Source organism: Somniosus microcephalus, chromosome 3 (genome assembly GCF_052327205.1).
Source record: "Somniosus microcephalus isolate GS21.2 chromosome 3, FLI_Smic_1.0, whole genome shotgun sequence".
NCBI classification, from domain to species: domain Eukaryota; kingdom Metazoa; phylum Chordata; class Chondrichthyes; order Squaliformes; family Somniosidae; genus Somniosus; species Somniosus microcephalus.
This window is the reverse complement of record NC_140989.1, coordinates 186908247-186932078: the sequence shown is the minus strand read 5'-3', so window position 1 is coordinate 186932078 and position 23832 is coordinate 186908247. Positions and strand designations below refer to the sequence as shown.

General features: G+C 48.8%; 1 protein-coding gene across 1 annotated transcript in view; it reads left to right on the top strand.

The window, feature by feature from the left end:
• Positions 1-23832, top strand: part of LOC147121629 (cell cycle control protein 50A-like) — a 48437-nt gene that overhangs the window by 4325 nt on the left and 20280 nt on the right. Inside the window, exons 2-3 of the mRNA XM_085982037.1 lie at positions 18363-18476; positions 22219-22326. Coding sequence (XP_085838163.1) covers positions 18363-18476; positions 22219-22326 — 222 coding nt within the window. The remainder of the gene's footprint in view (positions 1-18362; positions 18477-22218; positions 22327-23832) is intronic.

The window sequence follows — 23832 nt, the reverse complement described above, 5'->3', positions numbered from 1 at the left end:
ATTTGATCTAATCACCACCTTTAAAAACAGACATTATGACCACAGCCCGAAAACCACTAATGATGACTATATGGTAGAAAATGTGACAAACTGTTAGGCAGATGCTACACAAGTCATCTGAATTGAGGACTGGGAGAGACGGGCACTGGATACGATTCAGAAGAGCCAGTATGTTTGTATAGAGTTGGCGGGGATTACAAAACCATAATTGAAGGGTTTAGGTGATTCCCAAAGGGCAGCATCGGAGTAGTTTACAACTGGCTGCCTTGACTGTAACTTAACCAAGGTTAGATTGGCTGAAAAAAGACTGGAGTTAATTACCAGGAAATGCAGAGAAGCTTGGAATATTTTATGACTAAATCCAACTGGATGTATCTAAGTTTAAAAAAACGGAATGTTCTGTGTACTCTAGGTGTGTCCAAGTCCAGTTGTGTCTCTGGTATTGCCACTCTTGTCATTCTGTTCAGTGTTGTATGTAAACTCTGTAAAGGGTGTTGGTTCTGTTAGTTGTGCTAACATATCCTTATGAAAAGTATTACTTTTGCCCCAACCCTCAAAGATGAACATTTTTTTGTGTTGGAGAATTGGTTTTAGAAACTTATTTGCTGCAACTCTTAAAACAGTTTTAAGTATTCCCTTATGAATTTATCATGTGGAAGTGCAGTTAACTGAGGAGGGCATCAGTTATTCACTGGGGCGTATTCACCAGAAATACTAACAAAATGCACTGCGATCTTCTACCTATCCTGCATTGTCACTGTAAAGAAAAATACACTTTTTGAATTCTATATTTCATTGTCTATTTTTTCACCTGTGATATTAAAAAGGTGGCCCTATTGTAGGGGGTTTCTCTTGCCTGCTCTGGTCTCCTGCCAGGCTTCTTGCAATAATTACCCGTGAGTGGTTCGACCCACTCGCCCCTACGGTTCTAGACCTTGGACTTAGGTGCAGGGAGCTGTAGTGCAGAGAAAGACTCAATAGACCAGGTTGAATAGCACGAAATGGATGCCTTTATTGAACATTTTGCAGCATTATAAAATACATGTCATAAGCACAGATTAAAGCAACTACAAGCATGCACACATCTATAAACTTAACTATGGAAATGGGGAACACACGGCACATCGTGAAAGGGGTAACACATTACAATTACCCTTAACCCCCTCCCCTAAACCTAACTAAGTTTCGATTTGAGGGACTCGGGATCATGCTCACCACTTTAAGAATTGCGAAAAAGGCTTTGCAGCCTTTCGACACAGCTTTCCGTCGTCACGTGGGTTTGGAAGCTTCTGGCGCAGCTTGTTTTCCTCTTGGTTCTCCTGCGATGGAGGCAGCCGGTACAGCCTTGGTGAGCGCTCGCCACGGATGGATCTGTTACCGATGTGATGTTGAAGAACTGGAGTACCTGGGCCCTGAGTGTCTTCTTCTCCGGCCTGGGTCGTCGATGATCTCCCGACAAAAGTACCCGGGCCTCCCTCGTCGTCTTCCCGTCGTGGCCGGGCCTTGCCTGGCTGAACCTCCCAAAGTCGCGGAACACGTTCCGAACCGAAGTACCGAACCGAAGTCTGTTGGACTTTACTCAATCCACACTTATACTTTTTGGAACATTCTTATCTCCCGTCAAATCATAGTCCTGTCTTTGTAATAATTTTGGCGGGCAGAACTCTCTGCAGGGGTGTTTTGTCTTCATAACGGGAGTCGGTGATAGCTTAACTGGCCAGCACGGTGGCATAGTGGTTAGCACTGTTGCCTCACAGCGCCAGGGACCCAGGTTCAAATCCGGCCTCGGGTGACTGTCTGTGTGGAGTTTGCACATTCTCCCCGTGTTTGCGTGGGTTTCCTCCGGGTGCTCCGGTTTCCTCCCACAGTCCAAAGATGTGCGGGTTAGGTTGATTGGCCATGATAAAAAATTGACCCTGAGTGTTAGGGGGGATTAAATACGTGGGGTTACGGGGATAGGGCTTGGGTGGGATGGTTGTCGGTGTAGGGACCGGGTGCTAGGGTTTGGATGATCAGCCATGATCTCGTTGAATGGCGGAGCAGGCTCGAAGGGCCGAATGGCCTACTCCTGCTCCTATCTTCTATGTTTCTATGTTTCTATGATAATGTCTTTGCTTTGTTACCGTAACTTGGTTTGTATATTGATCGGTCTGGAGATTGCTCTGGATGGCTGTTATGATATACCTATCAATTCATCCAATGAAAAGCGACGAGTTAAGATAGTAACTATAGGTTTTTATTGGCTAAATAACAGAGCCCACCCTCGTGGGCGATCGGGTCCAACAAGGAGGAATACCAGCCAGCCGACCACCTTTATACCTGGGCAAGCAGGCGGAGCCATGGGCGGAGTCAGCTGTGGTCAGCCCAGGTATAACAGCGTGACAAGAGGTGACCTTGTGTAGTGACACAACAGTGTAAACAGTGATAACCATAGTGTAACGATATAAACAGTGATAACCATAGTGTAACGATAGTGAACGATAAAAGTGGTTTACCACATTCACCCCTTGTTTAGATTTGAGTCCGCCGGGGTGAAGTGTACTACCAGTTCGGGTATGTCAGTCTGTCCGGAGGCCTCGTAAGTCTTTCTGATCGGCGCAGCAGCGGCGGCGGTGATGCAGTATCCGATGTTAATGCTGGTGTCTGCGTGGTCGGCGAAGGCTCGTGGGGTTCCGGCATGCCGTCTACCTGGGCTGGACTTGGGGGGGGGTGGGGGGTAACGGTGGTGTCTCAGGGGTGCCTGAGGGTGCAAGGTCTCGTAAGGAGACTGTGTCCTCCCGCCCGTCTGGGTATGCCACATAGGCGTACTGGGGGTTGGCGTGCAGGAGGCCCACCCTCTCGACCAGGGGGTCCGTTTTATGGGCCCTCACGTGCTTTCGCAGCAAGACGGGCCCCGGAGAAGTCAGCCATGTTGGTAGCGAGGTTCCCGTAGTCGACTTCCTGGGGAAAACAAACATTCGTTCATGGGGGGTGGCGTTAATGGCCATGCAAAGCAGTGACCGGATGGAATGCAGCGCTGCCGGGAGGACTTCCTGCCAGCGAGAGGTTGGCAGGCCCTTCGACTTTAAGGCTAAGAGAACGGCCTTCCAGACAGTCGCGTTCTCTCTTTCCACCTGGCCGTTCCCTCGGGGGTTGTAGCTGGTGGTCCTGCTTGCAGCAATGCCTCTCGCTAGTAGGAACTGGCGAAGTTCCTCGCTCATGAAGGATGAGCCCCGGTCGCTATGTATATAGTTCGGGAACCCGAACAAGGCCGTTCAGGCATTTGATGACCGTGGTACTGGGCAGGGGAAGGCAAAGGGGAAACGGGAGTACTCATCAATGATGTTGAGGAAGTACACATTACGGTCAGAGGATGGGAGGGGCCCCTTAAAATCGATGCTCAAGCGCTCGAAGGGGCGGGTGGCCTTGATCAGGCTTGCTCTGTCCGGCCTAAAGAAATGTGGTTTGCATTCGGCACAGGTTTGGCAGTTCCTGGTCATGGTCCTGACCTCCTCGATGGAGCAGGGCAGGTTGCGGGCCTTAATGAAGTGGTAAAGTCTGGTGACCCCGGGGTGGCAGAGGTCGTTGTGGAGGGTCTGCAGTCTATCAATTTGCGCGTTGGCGCATGTACTTCGTGATAGAGCATCTGGGGGTTCGTTCAGTTTACCCGGCCGGTACAAGATATCGTAATCGTAGGTGGAGAGCTCAATTCTCCACCTCAAGATCTTGTCGTTCTTGATTTTGCCCCTCAGCTTGTTATTAAACATAAAAGCGACCGAACGCTGGTCGGTGAGGAGGGTAAATCGTTTGCCTGCCAGGTAATGCCTCCAGCGTCTTACTGCCTCCACGATCGCCTGGGCCTCCTTCTCGACCGAAGAGTGTCGGATCTCAGGGCCCTGGAGGGTCCTTGAGAAGAAGGCCACAGGTCTCCCCGCCTGGTTAAGGGTTGCTGCTAGGGCGAAGTCGGATGCATAGCTCTCCACTTGGAAAGGGATGGACTCATCCACCGCGTGCATTGTGGCCTTAGCAATGTCTCCCTTTTATGAGGGAGAAGGCTGCGCACGCTTCTGCCGTTAGGGGGAAGGAGGTTGACTTCATGAGGGGTCTGGCTTTGTCCGCATAATTCGGCACCCATTGGGCATAGTAGGCGAAGAGCCCCAGGGTTCTCTTCAGCGCCTTTGGACAGTGGGGGAGGGGAAGCTCCATGAGGGGGGCGCATTCTTTCGGGGTCGGGGCCGATGACTCCATTCTCTACTACGCAGCCGAGGATGGCGAGACGCGAGGTGTTAAACACGCATTTCTCCTTATTGTAAGTGAGGTTCGGCCGTACGGAGGAATTTCTCCAGATTCACATCGTGGTCCTGCCGGTCGCGGCCGCAGATGGTGACGTTATCTAGATAAGGGAACGTGGCCTGCAGCCCGTTCTGGTCAACCATCCGGTCCATCTCCCTTTGGAAGACCGAAACCCCGTTGGTGACGCCGAAGGGAACCCTAAGGAAGTGGTAGAGGCGGCCATTCGCCTCGAAGGCGGTATACTGGCGGTCCTCTGGGCGGATAGGGAGTTGGTGATAGGCCGACTTAAGGTCGATGGTGGAGAATACCCGGTACTGTGCAATCTGATTGACCATATCAGATATGCGGGGAAGGGGGTATGCGTCCAGCTGGGTGTGCCGGTTTATGGTTTGGCTGTAGTCGATGACCAGGCGGTTTTTATTGCCGGTCTTAACGACTACGACCTGGGCACGCCAGGGGCTGTTGCTCCTCTCGATGATGCCCTCCTTCAGGAGACGCTGCACCTCAGAGCTAATAAAAGCTCTGTCCCCGACGCTATACCGCCTGCTCTTGGTGGCGACGGGTTTACAGTCGCGGGTGAGGTTAGCGAACAGGGAGGGGGCGGGACCTTGAGGGTGGCTAGGCCGCAGGTGGTACGCGGTGGGCGGTTTAAAGGCTGCTGGTTGTCGACTGTGAAGTGGAGGGAGGGGTCCACCGTATGCCAAAGTGACACTTTGAAGGTGGGATTGGAAGTCCAGCCCTAGTAGGACGGCAGCGCAGAGCTGGGGCAGGACGAGGAGTTTAAAATTTTTATATTCCGTGCCCCTAACCGACAGGGTCACAGCACAGTAGCCGCTGATGTCTGTTGAATGGGACCTCGACGCCATCGAGATCCGGTTGCGCGTTGGCTGGACAGTGAGGGAGTAGTGGCTCACCATGTCTGGATGGATGAAACTCTCCGTGCTTCCGCTGTCGAACAGGCAGGTCGTGGCGTGGCCGTTTACTTTGATGTCCATCATGGACTTGGACAGGTGATGCGGGCGAGCTTGGTCCAGTGTGACGGAGGCTAGTGTATGGCTGAGCGAGCTGCTGTAGTCTGCGGGTGAGGCGGTGGTCGGGTCTGGAGACAAGGTGGCGGTCGAGTGTGGTGGGCAAAATGGCGGCGCCCACAACGTTGAATAAAATGGCGGAGAAGATGGCCGCCCCACAATTCACATGAGGCATTGCTGGCGTCGGTGGCCTTGATCAAAGATGGCCGCCCCCACGACTCACACGAGGGGATACTGGCATCTGTGGCCTTGATGAAAGATGGCCGCCCCCACAACTCGCATGAGGCACTGCTGGCGTCTGTGGCTCTCCCCCTGCAGGCCTTTGCGAAGTGGCCTTGTGGCAATCTGAGCAAGTCGCGTTTCTTGCAGGGCAGCGCGTCCTCGGGTGTTTCGCCTGGCCACAGAAGAAGCAGCCGGCGGCCCGATCGCGGGGCTCCAATGTCGCAGCCGGTACCGGGGGTGGCGGTCCCGATCGGTTCTGGGACGCCGATGCTGAGGTAGGTCCCAGAGGCGGCGGTGCGAGGGGTATTGCGGCCGGGGTCGGGCCGGTGTCCCAGGGTCGCGCAGCACAGTACCTGGAGTACACCTCGAGGTCCCGATGGGCCACTTCCAGAGAGCGAGCGAGGGCTGCAGTTGTATTCAGGTCGAGGTCCTTTGATTCAAGCAGTCTTTGCCGTGAGTAGTCGGACCGAAGGCCTTTCACGAAGGCATCGCGGATATTCCCTTCAGTATTTTCTGCAGCCGTTACAGCTTTAAAGTCACAGTCCCTGCCGAGTGTTTGTAGCGCCAGTAAAAATTCATCTACAGACTCTCCTGGCTGTTGCGAGCGGGATCTTAGGGGATGTCTGGCATACATAGAGTTTACCGGGCTCCGGTACTGCTCTTTCAGCAGGTTGAGGGCGTCCTCGTATGTAGTAAGGTCCTGGATGAATGCAAATACTTTAGGGCTCACTTGGGCGGTCAGAACTCTTAGTTTGGATCCCGGAGGCACGCCGGATTCTCCCAGGTAGGATTCGAAACAGCTCAGCCAGTGTTTGAAGTCGAGGGCTGAGTTCGCTGCCTGTGGGTTTAGATCCAGGTACGGCGGTCGGAGGGCTCGCAGCCAGGCCGGCTGCTGTGGCTGTTGTAGCTGGCCGTTTGGCTGGTCGTTTTGCTGCTCCGATCCACTCATTTCAAAATTTAGCCAATAAAATTGATATACCTATCAATTCATCCAATGAAAAGCGACGAGTTAAGATAGTAACTATAGGTTTTTATTGGCTAAATAACAGAGCCCACCCTCATGGGCGATCGGGTCCAACAAGGAGGAATACCAGCCAGTCGACCACCTTTATACCTGGGCAAGCAGGCGGAGCCATGGGCGGAGTCAGCTGTGGTCAGCCCAGGTATAACAGCGTGACAAGAGGTGACCTTGTGTAGTGACACAACAGTGTAAACAGTGATAACCATAGTGTAACGATAGTGAACGATAAAAGTGGTTTACCACATGTTAAACGGCTTCTCTTTGTACAGTGTAATGGGTTAAAGCGTTCGTTCAATTGTCCGCCCATTTCATGATGGGTCTCCTCCTGCCACCCAAATCTGTCCTGTACTTATAATCTAATCAATATGTATGCTCAGTTCCATGAGTTTCGGCTTCCTGAAACTGGTTTTCGCGGGCTTTTAATGCCCTCGATCCACAAGCCTGTCTGGCTTGCAGTAACAGAAATTCAAATGGTCCCAGAAGCTGGTCACGAGGTCTGGCGGCCATTTTGTGTGCCCTTTTATCAAAGGTTTCTCTGTATAAGCTTCTTTTGGTCAATAAAGCTGTTTTATTAACCCTATTTTCATACGTGATTATTTAATGAAAATTTCGCGAATCTTACAGTCCCTCCTGTGATACTGATAGCTTGCTTAAAGTATCAATAACCCTTGGTGAGCAAATTTTCCCTGATTCCCCGCATCCAAACATTCCTGGTAATTAACTATCTATGACCCCCACGACACATGCAGTTCCCATTTCAGAAAAATTACATTGTGTACAGTTGGACAACCATAGGCAGTACTACCTCAAACTATAACACATTCATCTTTCAGATGTGAAGGGGCCGATACCCCTTACACCACCTGCATACACATTTTTGTTAATCAAAAATAGAAAACCGATCAACGGTTATAACACAACAGTAATTCATACACTTAAATCATATAGTAACCAAAACCAAGAGTGGAGGGACGCTTTATCCTTTAATATATAGCAGCCTAAGCGGGGGTCTCTTCACCCACTCGTACATAGCGTTCTCTCCATTCTCCTGTGTTCTTGTGCCTCTGGAGGCGTTTGCCTCTCTTGCAATGCACGAACAGTAAATATATTACAATCAAAACCTGACACACTACTAGGATGTGGGATGCTATTCTAATCCAGGGCGGGATCTCTATATTAGTGAACAGGTCCCACCATGGTGGGGTGACTATGTCTAATATGTCTTTCCCTATCTCCAATGTCTTCTGCTCTAGTGTGTAAAAATGCTTCTGTGAGACTATTACGGCTTTTAAAATCTTGGTGAGGTGTTCGGGGAGAGGGGGAATGACATAACCAAAATGCGCAACGAATCGCTGAAAATCCGTGAAATTCTCTTTTACAGTGAGGTGAACGGTGGAAGGTACAAGAATGGGGACAATTCGCTGTTGTGCCACTTGAACTTCAGCCCTGGGTTTGAAACAGAAACTGCTGTCACTGACCGGACACCACCCGTGCTGTCCGTGGTGGTAGTGAGGCGCTGCAGTGGTAACACAGTATATGCCACCTGTGGGGACACATGGTCTTTTGCCATTGCCTCCATGGTGCAATTTACCGGCTTCGCGCTAGCGGCTCTGAACCCGCACTGTGGTTTTAAAAAGGCATTCAAGTGCTGGGGACACAGGATGATGTGTGCTCCCCGGCTTCGACACCCCGAGAGGTCGGTGCCTGTCATCGTACGCTCCCATCTGATGACATAAGGCGGGACCACTGCGTAACGAATGTGCGCACCTCCCTGAATGACTCCAATGCTCTCCACCCTGTATACTGGGGCGGGTTTTGCTGTGGGACCCAACACCGGCATCCTCACCACTATTCCCATGATAGTGTGATTCGAGCGTCCACAGTCCACTGGGACTGGGTACGCCTCTGCAGCTAGTCTGAGCTGGCATGGACTTAATGCGTTCTCAAAAGGGTGGAGCGCTTGCAAGTGCTTATTGCTGATCCAGGACGGGACCAAACCTTGTTTTAAATCCTCCAGATTACTGCGGCCCTCGCCCAGTAACCACGCCCCGTATAGCACACAAGCCTCGTTCTGTGCAGCCTGATCAGACGCATTGCGATCCTCCCTAATGAGTGCATTTACCGTTCTAGCGTGTTTCTCCAGCTCAGCGATTATTTCTTTTAAGTGTAGTGTCATGGCCTGGTCCTCATGTAGCTCGGAACCTACCACCTTATTTTCGTTTGTCAGTATGTTCCTTAACTGGGCCTTTAGACCATTAATCTGTGTCTGCAGCTCCATGTTGTCTACAGCGTTGACAACAGACGTCCCGGTACTAAAAGCAGTGAAAATGTCATTTACAGTACCCCCTCTTTGCCTCCCTACCCGATCCAAAACTTCCTGTGGTGTGGTGTACAATTCGGCTTTGTCGATGTCGGCAAAGTCAAACTCCTAAAATTGTCTGAACATCCTGGTTAACAGGACCTGGTACAATTGCTCCGTTTCCTTGGGACACCACTCCGGCAATCGTACCTCAGTAAGGTTTAAAATCACTGAGGCCACTGCGTAGTGTACCCCTTGGTACAGCATCTGACCGGTGGGTACCAATACTAAACCGTTCCCGGGTCCCTTTGTGGTGGTGGGGCACCCTTCCTTCTGGGCTAGTGCTACCGGAATCGTGGGCAGGGGCTTGCGTGGGCGGGTGATGAGTTCAGTGGCGTTTACCGGAATCGGGGAGAATGGGACTCCGCACTTCTGGATGCTGACGTCCCACCTCATCCCTTTCCCGGCATCCTGCCACTGCCTCTGAAAAAAGATGGATATGCCTTTGGGGCAAACGTACTTCGAACCCCACATGCAGACATATATCCCTTCATTTGGTTCCCTTCATTTGGTTCCCACCACTTGTCCCAACACACACGTAATTGTCCGTGAGTCCCTGTAATTGTCCGATAGGTATTGTTACCCAGTCGCTCCCACTCGATTGTAGAGTTCTTCATATTCTTTCCCAGCTTTCGAAGCCACCACCATCTACTTAGCGGTACGTTCCCATTACACACCAAACAGATCCTCTTTCCCACGGTAACGCTGACTCTGGGTGCAATGATCCTCACCCGAGGGCACAGTAATGAAGTCTCTTGGTAGGCAAACCCGGATTTGCTGGAGTATTCCGTAGAATTCGACCCCAGCCATCCTGGCCATCTCCCTTGGTGGAAGTAGGTGGCAGTTTCCTCAACCTCTCGCTTCCCCGTCCCATCCGTCGCGATGGGGGCTGTGTCCCCGGAGCATCCGAACACGACGACGTCCTTGGTGCGGCCTCGGTAGGCCAGCCCGCACCCGATCGCCGCGAGCACCACGAGAATCCTCTCCATTGTATTCCTGGTTTCTGTAACCGATAAGATGATGTAGCCAGGCTCCCAATAGGCGCTGGCCTAATTAAACGGACGCTCGGGTCCCTTGACCCCGCTTCCAAACAAACACACATACTGGGCAGACTTCGAAAACTACCTTTTAAAACATCCCCATCATCTTAAACTTTACATGCCTTAAACTAACATTAAAATTACTTAACTTATCATTACCTAAACTTAACATACCTAAACTTATGTACAGCGCCGCCCTCCTTCGGGCGGCCTACCTAATTCCTGTGAGGGCTGCAGCGTGCCGCTCCCTGTGGCGGGGCTGCACTGACCTTCGGCTTTGATCCCCCGCAGCCTGTCGCTGCTGAACGGGAATCGTGTCTTTCCTGGGCTACCCTGGATCGATGTTGGGGGAAGTAAGAAGAATCTGACCAAAACTTTCTGGGCTGAGGCGTCTGAGCCGACCTACGAGGGGGCACCTTGGGCGAGGCTCCCAGGGCTAACGCATCGGGACCTCCACCGTCGCAGCCTGTGGTCCCACCACAGCTGCCGGCTCCGGCTCCCTTCCCTCAGGCTCCGCCCCCCTGGGGCTGGGATCCGTGGCATCCGACTCCACCCCACCGGTCCCCACAGGTGGCGAGTCTCCGCCCCCAATCCCTACCTCCCCTATGCTCGAGTCGGGGGCGGGACCTTCGTCCTCCGACTCCTCCTCCTCCTCCGTGATCGGGTCAGGGGCGGGGCCGAGCTGTTCGGGCTCCCTCGTCCGAATCCCAAACTAACGGGGAGACCTCCCACTCCGATGGGATGACTCCTCCCCTCACGCAGGCTACAGTTCCAGCCTGTGTGGTCTGTGACCCTGTCTCAGGCTGAGGATTTCTGTCCTCAGACCTGGCCCCTGTTGTTAACTCTTTACTGGCCTTTTCAGCCCCTGCTGTTTGTTTCCCTGCCTCCGGCTTAAATAGCTTGCACTGTTTAATATACCTGGCAGCTAGCCAGTAATCTAGTTTTATCTCCTCTTCCCTACCCACTCCTGTACTGGGGGCAGGTATCCCCTCACCACCCGCTGCTGGTGGCTGAAAATCTTCATGAACCATTTTAAAAACCTTTAGCTGACCCTCTAAACTGCCAGCCCTCGCTGTTAACCTAGCGTTCTCCTCCCTTAAAGCCTGCTCAACTAACTTAGCCTCCGCAACCTGGCACCGCAGGTTTTCCTCCATTTTACTGGAGGTCTTTTCCTGTGCATGTCTTTCTGGGGGACACAGGTCGACAGGCTGCGCTGGCTCTAGTCATTGGGGCACTGCGGTTGGGGCTGGGGGAGCAACAGGGCCGTTGGCGACTGCCACCTCCCCCTGCGAGGTCATTAGAGACCGCATTGCCTCTAAAACTGACTCGATCGCAACGGGATGGATCGACACATCGGCTCCTTTCTCCCGGATGGGCGTTTGGGCTGGGGCTGAGGGAGCTTTTCCCTTTAAATCCTTCCAGGGACTTTTACAGTCCCGGCGCCAGTAACCTTCCTTCCCACACCCGTAACAACTACTCTTGGCTTGGGGAGGGCGATTCCCCCCCTGATGCCACTCTCTTTTAACAGGAGCTGCAGGCCTCACCTCATGCGCCTTTCCCTTCGGGGGAGGCACTTCCCTACTCCTGCTGTTCCTGTAACCTATCGTGAGCTGATCAAGTACTATCTCCTCCGTGGAGCGGGGGTTATTGGGGTCAAACCATGTTTTGGCCTGCTCCCTCACCTGTGGCAAGCAATTGGTGACCAGGCACCGGAGCCAATGAGCCCTTTGACCAGCGTCCAGCCTGTCCCGGGCCGGCCCGCCCGGGCAGCTGCGCCAATACACTGGCCACAACCTTCCGGCGAAAACCCGTGGGGGCTCTCCCTCTAGCTGTACCGTCCTACCCAATCGGAGGAACGGACTTCCGTCATCTTCCCCCATAATCTCCAGGACCTCGTCCCGTAAATCCTCATACTCCCTGTGCCCTCTCTTGCTCTCGTCAGAGAGACACTGGAGGATCGCGCTGTCCAGGGAGAACAGCAGCATTCTGGACTGCTCTACCCCGTCGCAGTCATTAACTGCTGCGGTCTGCTCCACGTCCCTAAAATGGACGGAGGGATCTCCTGACTCGGAGAGTTTTGGGATGTGGCTTATCATTGCCCTTAGCTGTTGTGCGCTGTGGGACATTACGATCTGATTCATGAGGGGTCCGTCATCGCCATTCTCGTTGTCCGGACCGAGCCTCCGGTGTCGAGCGGGACACATCGGTGCCGGCTTCGACCCTACTACTTGGGGTTGCTCTACCTCAGGAATCTCTTCGTCTAACTTCACCGTTTCCTCCCCCGCAACCCAAGACTCATTATAGCTGGGAGGTGCCGAGGGCTCGGTGGTTGGTACCCCAACTGCCTCTCGCGGAATCGATCTTTTGGATTCCCTGGCTAATTGTAGATGGCTCGCTGGTGGGTTTCTGAGACACACCAAGCCGTTTGCCTTCGCTAGGGCCGTTCTCTGGTCCTCTAGCTCCCTTTGGCAAGCGCTATGGTCGGCGTTCTCAGACCTATCCTCGATGGCCATCTTGTACGCTGCTCTAGCTCCCAGAATACTCTCCTCCTGTGCCTTTACCTGCTGAGCTAGGCGGACACACCTGTCTCTTATTCTTCCTTCACTGGACTTGGCCTCAGTGACCTGACACTCCAAGTAATCTATCTTGGCCTCATGGCGATTGGTTACGGAGTGGCGTTCCTGATTCAGCGCGTTGAGCGATGCAATCGGTCTCTTTTTTTCTCCCGCAACCTTTTCCTCTACTTCTGCTAGTAACCCTTTGATCTGGGCCGTCTGTGCTACAACGACTTGGTCCAAAAGCTGGACTTGCTTCTTGTAGCACATAGCCAGACCGCTTTTTCTACAGATCTTTTGTGCTCTTTGCTTTCTGTCCACTTGATGGCTGCGTCTATCTCTTAATAGGTCGGATATCCACTGTTTTGTAAGGTTTACCTTCCCAAAAACATAATCCACTATTCTCTCATCCATCACATTTCGTTTATTCAGACCTTGATCTAAAACACTACATTCCTGCTGCCAAGGTCCTGCCGCGGTTGCCATCTCTGTAGGGGGGTTTCTCTTGCCTGCTCTGGTCTCCTGCCAGGCTTCTTGCAATAATTATCCGTGAGTGGTTCGACCCACTCGCCCCTACGGTTCTAGACCTTGGACTTAGGTGCAGGGAGCTGTAGTGCAGAAAAACTCAATAGACCAGGTCGAATAGCACGAAATGGATGCCTTTATTGAACAGTTTGCAGCATTATAAAATACATGTCATATGCACAGATTAAAGAAACTACAAGCATGCACACATCTATAAACTTAACTCTATGGAAATGGGGAACACACGGCACATCGTGAAAGGGGTAACACATTACAATTACCCTTAACCCCCTCCCCTAACCCTAACTAAGTTTCGATTTGAGGGACTCGGGATCATGCTCACCACTTTAAGAATTGCGAAAAAGGGGTTTGCAGCCTTTCGACACAGCTTTCCGTCGTCACGTGGGTTTGGAAGCTTCTGGCGCAGCTTGTTTTCCTCTTGGTTCTCCTGCGAGGAGGCAGCCGGTACAGCCTTGGTGAGCGCTCGCCACGGATGGATCTGTTACCGATGTGATGTTGAAGAACTGGAGTACCCGGGCCCTGAGTGTCTTCTTCTCCGGCCTGGGTCGTCGATGATCTCCCGACAAAAGTACCCGGGCCTCCCTCGTCGTCTTCCCATCGTGGCTGGGCCTTGCCTGGCCGAACCTCCCAAAGTCGCGGAACACGTTCCGAACCGAAGTCTGTTGGACTTTACTCAATCCACAGTTACACGTTTTGGAACATTCTTACCTCCCGCAAAATCATAGTCCTGTCTTTGTAATAATTTTGGCGGGCAGAACTCTCTCTGCAGGGGTGTTTTGTCTTCATAACGGGAGTCGGTGATAGTTTAACTGGCCTTCCTGGGCCGATAATGTCTTTTGCTTTGTTACCGTAACTTGGTTTGTATATTGATCGGTCTGGAGATTGCCCTGGATGGCTGTTAAACGGCTTCTCTTTGTACAGTGTAATGGGTTAAAGCGTTCGTTCAATTGTCCGCCCATTTCATGATGGGTCTCATCCTGCCACCCAAATCTGTCCTGTACTTATAATCTAATCAATATGTATGCTCAGTTCCATGAGTTTCGGCTTCCTGAAACTGGTTTTCGCGGGCTTTTAATGCCCTCGATCCACAAGCCTGTCTGGCTTGCAGTAACAGAAATTCAAATGGTCCCAGAAGCTGGTCACGAGGTCTGGCGGCCATTTTGTGTGCCCTTTTATCAAAGGTTTCTCTGTATAAGCTTCTTTTGGTCAATAAAGCTGTTTTATTAACCCTATTTTCCTACGTGATTATTTAATGAAAATTTCGCGAATCTTACACCTTTCTTGGCAATTGCCCCACTGCTCTCGATTGATGATGTTCTTGATGACTCATAGCCATTAACAATAATTCTTTTCTCTAACTTTTATTTGTATCATTGTTTTTCTGTTTCTAAGTACAGTTTATTGTGTACTCTTTCTGTACCTGTTACTCTTTAGCATTCCCCTGTACTCTCTTGCTTTTCGATGCATGCTGGACAGTGCCCATTGAGCACCATGCTCAAGATTCCTATTCTGTTCCATTTTTACTGCAGTCACATCATATGTACGGAATTTGTAGAAATGAGGAAATATACATACTGCAGATGGAGAAGATTCGAGATTTCTGGGCTACAATTGTACCAAACAAGGACTGCCAGAAAAGACGGGAAATGGAGAATAGAACGGGTGGTTCTCTGGCAGCTTTCTGGTTGAGTGCGGTGTTGAAGCTGCTGAAAACATAAGGGAGCCAAAAAAAAAACCTCTGGCCATTTCTAGGTTATGCTACAGGCAAGCAACCCATGTTGCTATGAAAGAAAAACTATCAAAAGGAATCAAACTTGCATGTTGAACCTTTCAGATCTGTCAGGATAGAGTATGGCAGAGAGTATTATCAAGTCCCTCTGCTTTCCGCATCCTCTGAATTTTATTAAATAGCAAGGGTTTTACTAAATTGCCAACGATTAGCTTGGCACACATTTTGGAAACATGCTGGAAGCTGCCTATTAGATCATGGAACACCGTTCTAAAGTATCAATACCAGAAAAACTAACAGATTAACTGGTCTTTCATCTCACTGCTGTTTGTGGGATGTTGCTGGCACAGAATGGCTTCCACGTTTGCGTATATAACAATCCTTGTGTGAATCGTTTTGAGAAATCTGATGTACAGTAATAAGGCACTTCTTAAAATCAGCTTCTTCTGTGTTGTATAGGACACTGGAATTTATGTTCTGTCCTTTGCATCAATTTCTTCTTTAACTTTAAAAATTGAAGGTGCATGGCAAGTTAATGATCACTCTCACTGGCCTACAGCATCTTACAAATTAAAGATGCACTTTGGTATAATTCAAAAGAGCATATTGTATGTGAGGCGGGAGATTTTTTTAACGTTATCTATTTGTAGAGTCTAAATGCGGGCAATTAAAGTTTGGAAAGAGGTATTGTGACCCATGGAGTGATCGTACATAGAAACATAGAAGATAGGAGCAGGAGTAGGCCATTCGGCCCCTCGAGCCTGCTCCGCCATTCAATGCGATCATGGCTGATCATCCAAGTTCAGTACCCGGTCCCTCCTTTCTCCTCCTACCCCTTGATCCCTTTAGCCTTAAGAAATATATCCAACTCCTTCTTGAATATATTTAATGAATTGGCCTCTACTGCCTTCTGTGGTAAAGAATTCCACAGGTTCACCACTCTCTGGGTGAAGAAATTTCTCTTCATTTCTGTCCTAAATGGCCTACCCCTTATCCTTAGACTGTGACCCCTGGTTCTGGACTCCCCAACCATTGGGAACATCCTTCCTGCATCTAGTCTGTCCAGTCCTGTCAGAATTTTATAAGTTTCAATGAGATCCCCCCTCATTCTTCTAAACTCCAGCGAGTACAAGCCCAGTCGACCCAATCTCTCCTCATACGTCATTCCTGCCATCCCAGGTATCAACCTGGTGAATCTTCGCTGAACTCCTTCCATGGCAAGAACATCCTTCCTCAGATAAGGCGACCAAAACTTCACACAATACTCAAGATGTGGTCTCACCAAGGCCCTGTACAACTGCAGCAAGACATCCTTGTTCCTGTACTCAAACCCTCTCGCTACAAAGGCCAACGTACCATTTGCCTTCTTAACCGCCTGCTGCTCCTGCATGCTTACCTTCAGCGACTGGTGCACAAGGACACCCAGGTCTCATTGCACTTCCCCTTCTCCCAATCTATTGCCATTCAGATAATAATATGCCTTCCTGTTTTTGCCACCAGAGTGGATAACCTCACATTTATCCACGTTATATTGCATCTGCCATGCTTCTGCCCAATCACCCAACCTGTCCAAATCATCCTGTAGCTTCTCGGCATCCTCCTCACGGCACACACGCCCACCCAGCTTTGTGTCGTCTGCAAATTTGGAGATATTACATCTAGTTCCCTTGTCTAGACCATTAATATATATTGTGAATAGCTGGGGTCCAAGGACAGATCCCTGCGGTACCCCACTAGTCACTGCCTGCCATTCGGAAAAAGACCCGTTTATTCCAACTCTTTGCTTTCTGTCTGCCAACCAGTTCTCTATCCAAGTCAATATCTTGCCCCCAATCCCATGTGCCTTAACTTTATGCGCTAATCTCTTTTGCGGGACCTTATCGAAAGCCTTCTGAAAGTCCAAATACACCACATCCACTGGTTCTCCCTTATCTATTTTACTAGTTCCATCCTCAAAAAATTCCAGTAGATTAGTCCAGCACGATTTACCTTTTGTAAATCCATGTTGACTTTGTCCGATCCTGTCCCTGTTTTCCAAGTGCTCTGCTATTATACATCTTTTATAATGGACTCTAGCATTTTCCCCACTACCGATGTCAGACTTACCGTTCTGTAATTCCCCGTTTTCTCTCTACCACCTTTTTTGAATAGTGGGGTAACATTAGCTACCCTCCAATCCATGGGTACTGCTCCAGATTCTATCGAATGTTTCCTAGGTGAGCTGATCCACGCACACTATGCTGTTTGCAGGGATGATTGGATAACAGCCAGAAATGAGAAGCTGTACCCATTTTTCACCTTCCGATCCCATGGATGCTAAGGCCAGTTGGTGTCTGCCACTGCAGTCCCGACTGAGAAAAACAAACTTGCTACCGATAGTGGTCAAACCTAGGACCTTGGTGTTCTGGGTGGCTTGGTGCACACATCCACTGAGATGCCTGGGACAGGGTTTTTGTTTAGTATTTTCTATATCTTGTTTGCATGACAAATTTCGTGAGTAGTTGGGAGCTGATTCTGCTTAGTCAGAAAACGCTGCCGACCTTTAGACTGTTACAGTGCAGAGATGTATAAAACCTTTGAGCACCAGGTTGAAATTTCCAAATGGAATGAAACCAACACAAATCCTGTGCTGTTCTACTGTTGGATTACAGCTCTGTCAACACTAGTTCTTTTGCTATAGGTTGTAATTGTAGGTGTGGCAATATTTGTGTGAGCTATCCTTGATTCAAAATATGAATGCTATTGTGTCATTGAAAGGTAAGTATAAATTGTAGTGTAGTAATTGAGAATTAATATGCTCAGTAAATGATTTTCATACATGGTGATTGTGAAAATGGCACTAACATCCGGTCACATTTGTTTAATGCACTGTACAGACACAAACTAGCTGTTGTAAACCGTTTTGGAATTTATTTTTCCCCAAGATACAAATCATTTTTTTTCTGCTTCTTGGTTCCTCATTCTGTGTTTGGGATTGCGGGCAGCCAACCTGCTCCCCATCACTTCTGAGCCAGTTTCGTAGGAGGTGTGTAAAGGTGATGTGGATTGCTTTGAATGCAGTCTTTCTTCCTGTGGAGAAACTCCCGGTCTGGGCTCAGCAGCCCCACCCACTGTTGCATTAAGGACGAATTGGGAAGTGGAGTCTAGTGTGTACTGCTCCTGTGATCAGCAGACTGGACCATACACTTCGAGGTAGGTCTGGCCATACCAAAAAAAAATCAGAAACTACAGCGGTGAGTATGCCATTTGATAGCAGAACTTTCAGCTCGAGTTCTTTCTAGTTATCAGTGAAACAGCAAGTAAAAGCGCTTGTTTTATGGGCAACGTGGATATTCTACCCACTCTTGTCCCACAAAAATGTGCTGTATTGAAAAATGGTGGCAGGTGGTCTCCTTCGAAATGTCCGTCAAGCCTCATTGTCTTTGTTTAAGTGAGTTCTTTGGCTTCTGGATCAGCTTTGAAGTCTTGGCTTGGTGTGCGTTTTAAGTGTAAATGATTTTAGAACTGCCCCCTATTCTGTAGAAGGTGTTTGAGGTATTATGTTACAGCCCTTTCTTTACATTAAAATGCTTTTTTAAAAATTTCTCCAGATCGATTATACTGGCATTGAGGTAAATTCTGCCTGCAGTAACTGTGCTAGGAATGGTATGTGGAATACTACGTGTACATGCGTAGTTCACTTCCAGCTGGAGCAACCATTTGAGGTATGAATTTATTAGTTACTGTATATATAATTGCTCAGTTATGAGAACATGGCTCATTTACCCAGGGCCCACTATCTACCATGATTAGGTTGCGGGGAGGCAAGCAGCTGCTGCACCTCTTAACTGGTGAGACAACTGTTCCATGATGTGTGACATGTGTCCGTGCAGTGGTTAGAGCAAAAGTGGCATTGTACTTGCACATTTTATGGAGAGTTGTGCTGCTCTCCATGCTGTTTGGAGAGCTCCTGGTACCTGCTGTCCAACTAACAAGGGTTTAAACCCGCACATGCCAGTTGTCTAATGACTGCAAGAAACCAGCCTTGTGTCAGTGGGGGGAGTAAATAGATTGTCTTTTGGGTCAAGCTGGCTGGAAGCTGACATGCCTGGAGATGGAAGTTCAGAACTAAATCAACTCACTGTGGTAGACTCAGTAATCCGATACCTGAAACAAGCAGGTTCACAGTGCTCCACAGCACTGATGATGATTGACTAGCCAGTCTGGTTCTCAAATGGAACCTGAAGGGGTAGGCCTGTCATTGGGGGCTGTGATTCTTTTTGCTTGGCTCCAGCTATACCTGCAAGTCATTGCCCTAATGGTTATGGTAATCATAGCTGAACAAGCAATGGGATGCTTACCAGTACTCTGCAGTAAGCTGCATGGTTTTAGCTGGTTAAACTCCAGCAGTGCTGTCTACCATGTCAATCTGCACTTGGGCAAGTGAGATGTACCTCTATATTGTGGGGGGGGGGGGGGGGGAGGCGAAGGGGAAGAGTATTTACATTTTATTTCAGGCAAACGTCTAGTTTTGTCAGTAGTTGGGTTTGGAGAGTCTTCAACTTAGCGATGGGTTTCTGCACATGTCAGATACTTAGCCAACCAGCGAAAATTAGCTTCAGCTTCAGCCAGGGTTTTCATTCCTGATTCTCACTGCAAAGTGTGCACAGTTGGATGTCAAATCAGCCCAGGATTGAGCTCGGCTGTGATGTCTCTGCCATCTACCCCTTCTCCTTCCCCATCACTCAAGTAGCCTTACAGGAAGTGGGGTGGGAGGAAGTGTAGTCCAGGTAGCTGTGGGAGTCAGTGGGCTTATAGTGGACTCCCACACCCCCCTTCCCCTTCGCCCGGCACCTTCCCGTGCAAGCGCAGGAGATGCAACACCTGCCCTTTTACCTCCTCCCTTCCCACCATCCAGGGCCCCAAACACCCCTAGGTGAAACGCGATTTACTTGTACTTCTTGCAGTCTAGTATACTGTATTCGCTGCTCACGATGCAGTCTCCTCTACATTGGGGAAACCAAACACAGATTGGGTGACCGCTTTGCGGAACACCTCCATTCAGTCCGCAAGCGTGACCCCGAGCTTCCGGTCGCCTGTCACTTTTTAATTCTCTGCTCCACTCCCACTCTGACCTCACCGTCATCAGCCTCTTACACTCTCCCAATAAAGCTCAACGTAAGCTTGAAGAACAGCACCTCATCTTTCGATTAGGCACTTTACAGCCTTCTGGACTCGACATCGAATTCAACAATTTCAGACTATAACCTCGGCCCCTGTATTTCTTTATTTTTTCTCTTGTTTTCTCACATGGTAACTGTTAACGATGCTACCATCATCATTCACGCCTCATCAAGAGCCATCTTTTGTTTCTTAACTTGTCCCATTACCTCCTTTTGCCTTGCACCATCATCCCTTTAGTCAGTCAATCTCTCCTACCTTCCATCCTATCACAGACCTTCCCTTTGTTCTTTCCTCCCCTCCTCCCTGCCCCTGCTTAAAAATCTTTCTTTTCTAGCCTTTTCCATTCTGATGAAGAGTCCCCGACTCAAAACGTTGACTCTGTTTCTCTCTCCTCGATGCTGCCTGACCTGCTGAGTGTTTCCAGCATTTTCTGTTGTTATTTCAGATTTCCAGCATCTGCAACATTTTGCTATTGTTCCATTATAGTTAGTCATGCAGGAGAGGAGCCCAGGGTTTATGCCCTTCAGAATGATTTTGAAATAGTAGACAGTTTTGGCAGCAGCGTGTGAGATGGTAAAACCCGACATAGTCAAGCCAGATCTGGGGCCTGATGCTGAGACTGGGTGTATGTAGGTTATGTTTGAGTTTACATACTTCTGATTTAAGGGAACGGAAGGCATAGGAGACAGTGATTGTTTTGCGGGAACAAGGGAATATCAAATGCAGTGAAGGAACGGTTAAATAGGTTGGCAGTAGCATAATGCAGGTACAGCGAGTAATTAGGAAAGCAAATGGTATGTTGGCCTTTATTGCAAAAGGATTGGAGTATAAGAGTAAAGAAATCTTACTGCAATTATATCGGGCCCTGGTGAGACCACACCTGGAGTATTGTGTACAGTTTTGGTCTCCTTACCTAAGGAAGGATATACTTGCCATAGAGGGAGTGCAACAAATGTTCACCAGACTGATTCCTGGGATGGGAGGGGGATTGTCCTATAAGGAGAGATTGAGTGTACTTGGCCTATATTCCTGAGAATTTAGAAGAATGAGAGGTGATCTCATTGAAACATGCAACATTCTTAAGGGGCTTGACAGGGTAGATGCAGGGAGGATGTTTCCCCTGGCTGGAGAATCTAGAACTAGTGGTCAAACTCTGAGTAAGGGGCTGGCCATTTAGGACTGAGATGAGGAGAAATTTCTTCACTCAGAGGGTGGTGAATCTTTGGAATTCTCTACCCCAGAGGGTTGTGGAGGCTCAGTCGTTTGAATATATTAAAGACCGAGATTGATAGATTTTTGGATATTAAGGGAATCGTGCGGGAATGTGGAGCTGAGGTAGAAGATCAGCCATGATCTTATTGAATGGTGGAAGAGGCTCGAAGGGCCGAATGGCCTACTCCTGCTCCTCCTATTTCCTATGATGCAATATTGCCTATTTGGACCTTGGGGAAGCAGCCAGGAGCTTTGCATTTGTGAGAAGTGTCTCTGCAGCAGTTACACAAAATGACATTAGAAATGATGGCCTGAAGAATCCACTTTCGACTGGTTTATTTGAGACTTTCTAGAGTAGCAAACAAGTATATACACCAGACCAAGCGCCTTCTCTGAATAGAATCGCAAAAATTATTCTTTTTTAAAGAGACCGAGTGAGTGATTGTCGAGGTTCATTATTAACATGCTGTGACAGATCTTGAAATTGTAGTAATTGTTCAAATTCAGCAGTAGAAAGCAACAGTGGCAATTGGCGCGATACAATAAATCCAAATGAGGAAATAAGTACATTTTATCCCTGTCCCACAGGGCTCCCATAATCTCAGATCATTATGTAATGTGTGGCTGTTGATGGCATAACAACCTGTCCCATTATTTTAGCCAGAACCAGGCATAACATCAACTCTGACTGGAAATGAAAAAGTTCTAGAAAATGTTATCTTTTTTACTAAGTTACATCTAGCAAAGGGGACACGTGGGGCTCCGCTGAGTTATTCCCGACACCTAATCCATAGTTACTCGCTAGAAGTGTGAGAAGAGGAAATAACCGATTAGTTTGGAGCTATACCAGGTGAAGCCTATCCATCCCGACACAGTACTGTAATGCAGTTCATTGCTCACAGAGCAAAAAATGTTTACATAATATCCATATACCAAATCAAGATGGATTGTATTTACCTCAGTAGTGATTGTGTTAGAAAGCTTGTATAATGTCCTGTGTTAAACATTTCAATAGTTTTCTTTTTAATGTTTGCAACTGAAGCTATTTTTTTAACTTCATGTATTTTGCAGGGAAATGTTTTCATGTATTATGGACTATCAAATTTCTACCAGAACCACAGACGATACGTCAAATCAAGAGATGACAGTCAACTTAATGGAGATATGGAATCTTTAGTAGTAAGCAAAGTGGAATTGCTTTTGGAAGATGATTATTGCAGATGTGTATTTATACAGTGAATTTATACAACAAGCGAGAGTCTAACCACGGCCACTTGACATTCAACGGCATTACCATCGCCGAATCCCCCAACATTAACATCCTGGGGGTCACCATTTGACCAGAAACTTAAATGGACCAGTCACATAAATACTGTGGCAACAAGAGCAGGTTAGAGGCTAGGTATTCGGCGGCGAGTGTCTCGCCTCCTGACTCCCCAAAGCCTTTCCACCATCTACAAGGCACAAGTAAGGAGTGTGATGGAATACTCTCCACTTGCCTGGATGAGTGCAGCTCCAACAACACTCAAGAAGCTCGACACCATCCAGGACAAAGCAGCCCACTTGATTAGCACCCTATCCACCACCTTAAACATTCACTCCCTCCACCACTGGCATACCGTGGCTGCAGTGTGTACCATCTACAAGATGCACTGCAGCATTGCGCCAAGGCTTCTTCGGCAGCACCTCCCAAACCCGTGGCCTCTTCCACCTAGAAGGACAAGGGCAGCAGGTAAATGGGAACACCACCACCTCCAAGTTCCCCTCCAAGTCACACACCATCCTGACTTGGAAATATATCGGCCGTTCCTTCATCGTTGCTGGGTCAAAATCCTGGAACTCCCTACCTAACATCACTGGAAGTACCTTCACCACACGGACTGCAGCGGTTCAAGGCGGCGGCTCAGCACCATCTTCTCAAGAGCAATTAGGGATGGGCAATAAATGCTGGCCTTGCCAGCAACGCCCACATCCCATGCACAAATTTTTTAAAAATGTCATTCTGTAAGTAGCGCTGTACAAAAGACTACAATAATGATTCTGAAAGCATACAAGCAGGAAATGAAATGAAAGAATTAAGTACTGCGTTGTATTTTTTTTTAGATCTCTTTCCCCCCTCCCCGCCTCAAAAAAATACTTTGTTTTTCTATTAGATTTGTTAAGTGAAGTTACATAGAGAATACATGGCAGTTCATTAATTTTGGCATATGAATGAAGCTTGAACCACTTTTAATTTTGTCATTTCAATCCTGAAATGAAACTTCTGCCTTGTCATCACTCCCAGTTTGCCCATTCATTTTATGAAGTACACTGCGACAGTTAGGGGGAGTTTAATTCCAATTGTGGATTTCTTTTTGTTGGCAGTCAATGGTCAGAGTACAATTGACCTGTAATAACCCTGATTAATGCTGAGGGTCTGAGTTAGCAGTTACAGTAACATTGCATTTGCTGAACAAGTGCCTCTTTTATGTACTCTGGGCCCATACATGCTCATTCCACTTCTTACTGGACCAGTCTCTGTATCCCCTACCATTCCTTCCACTCCATCCCACCCCCTGAGAGAGACAAAAAATGACTCCTAGCTAATTCAGGAAATCTTTTTCAAAAATTATTTTCTGGTCCCTCATGGGTGTTCAGACAAGCCCCACTCTCGAGTATCTACTTGAACTCTGAATGAAATTTTTT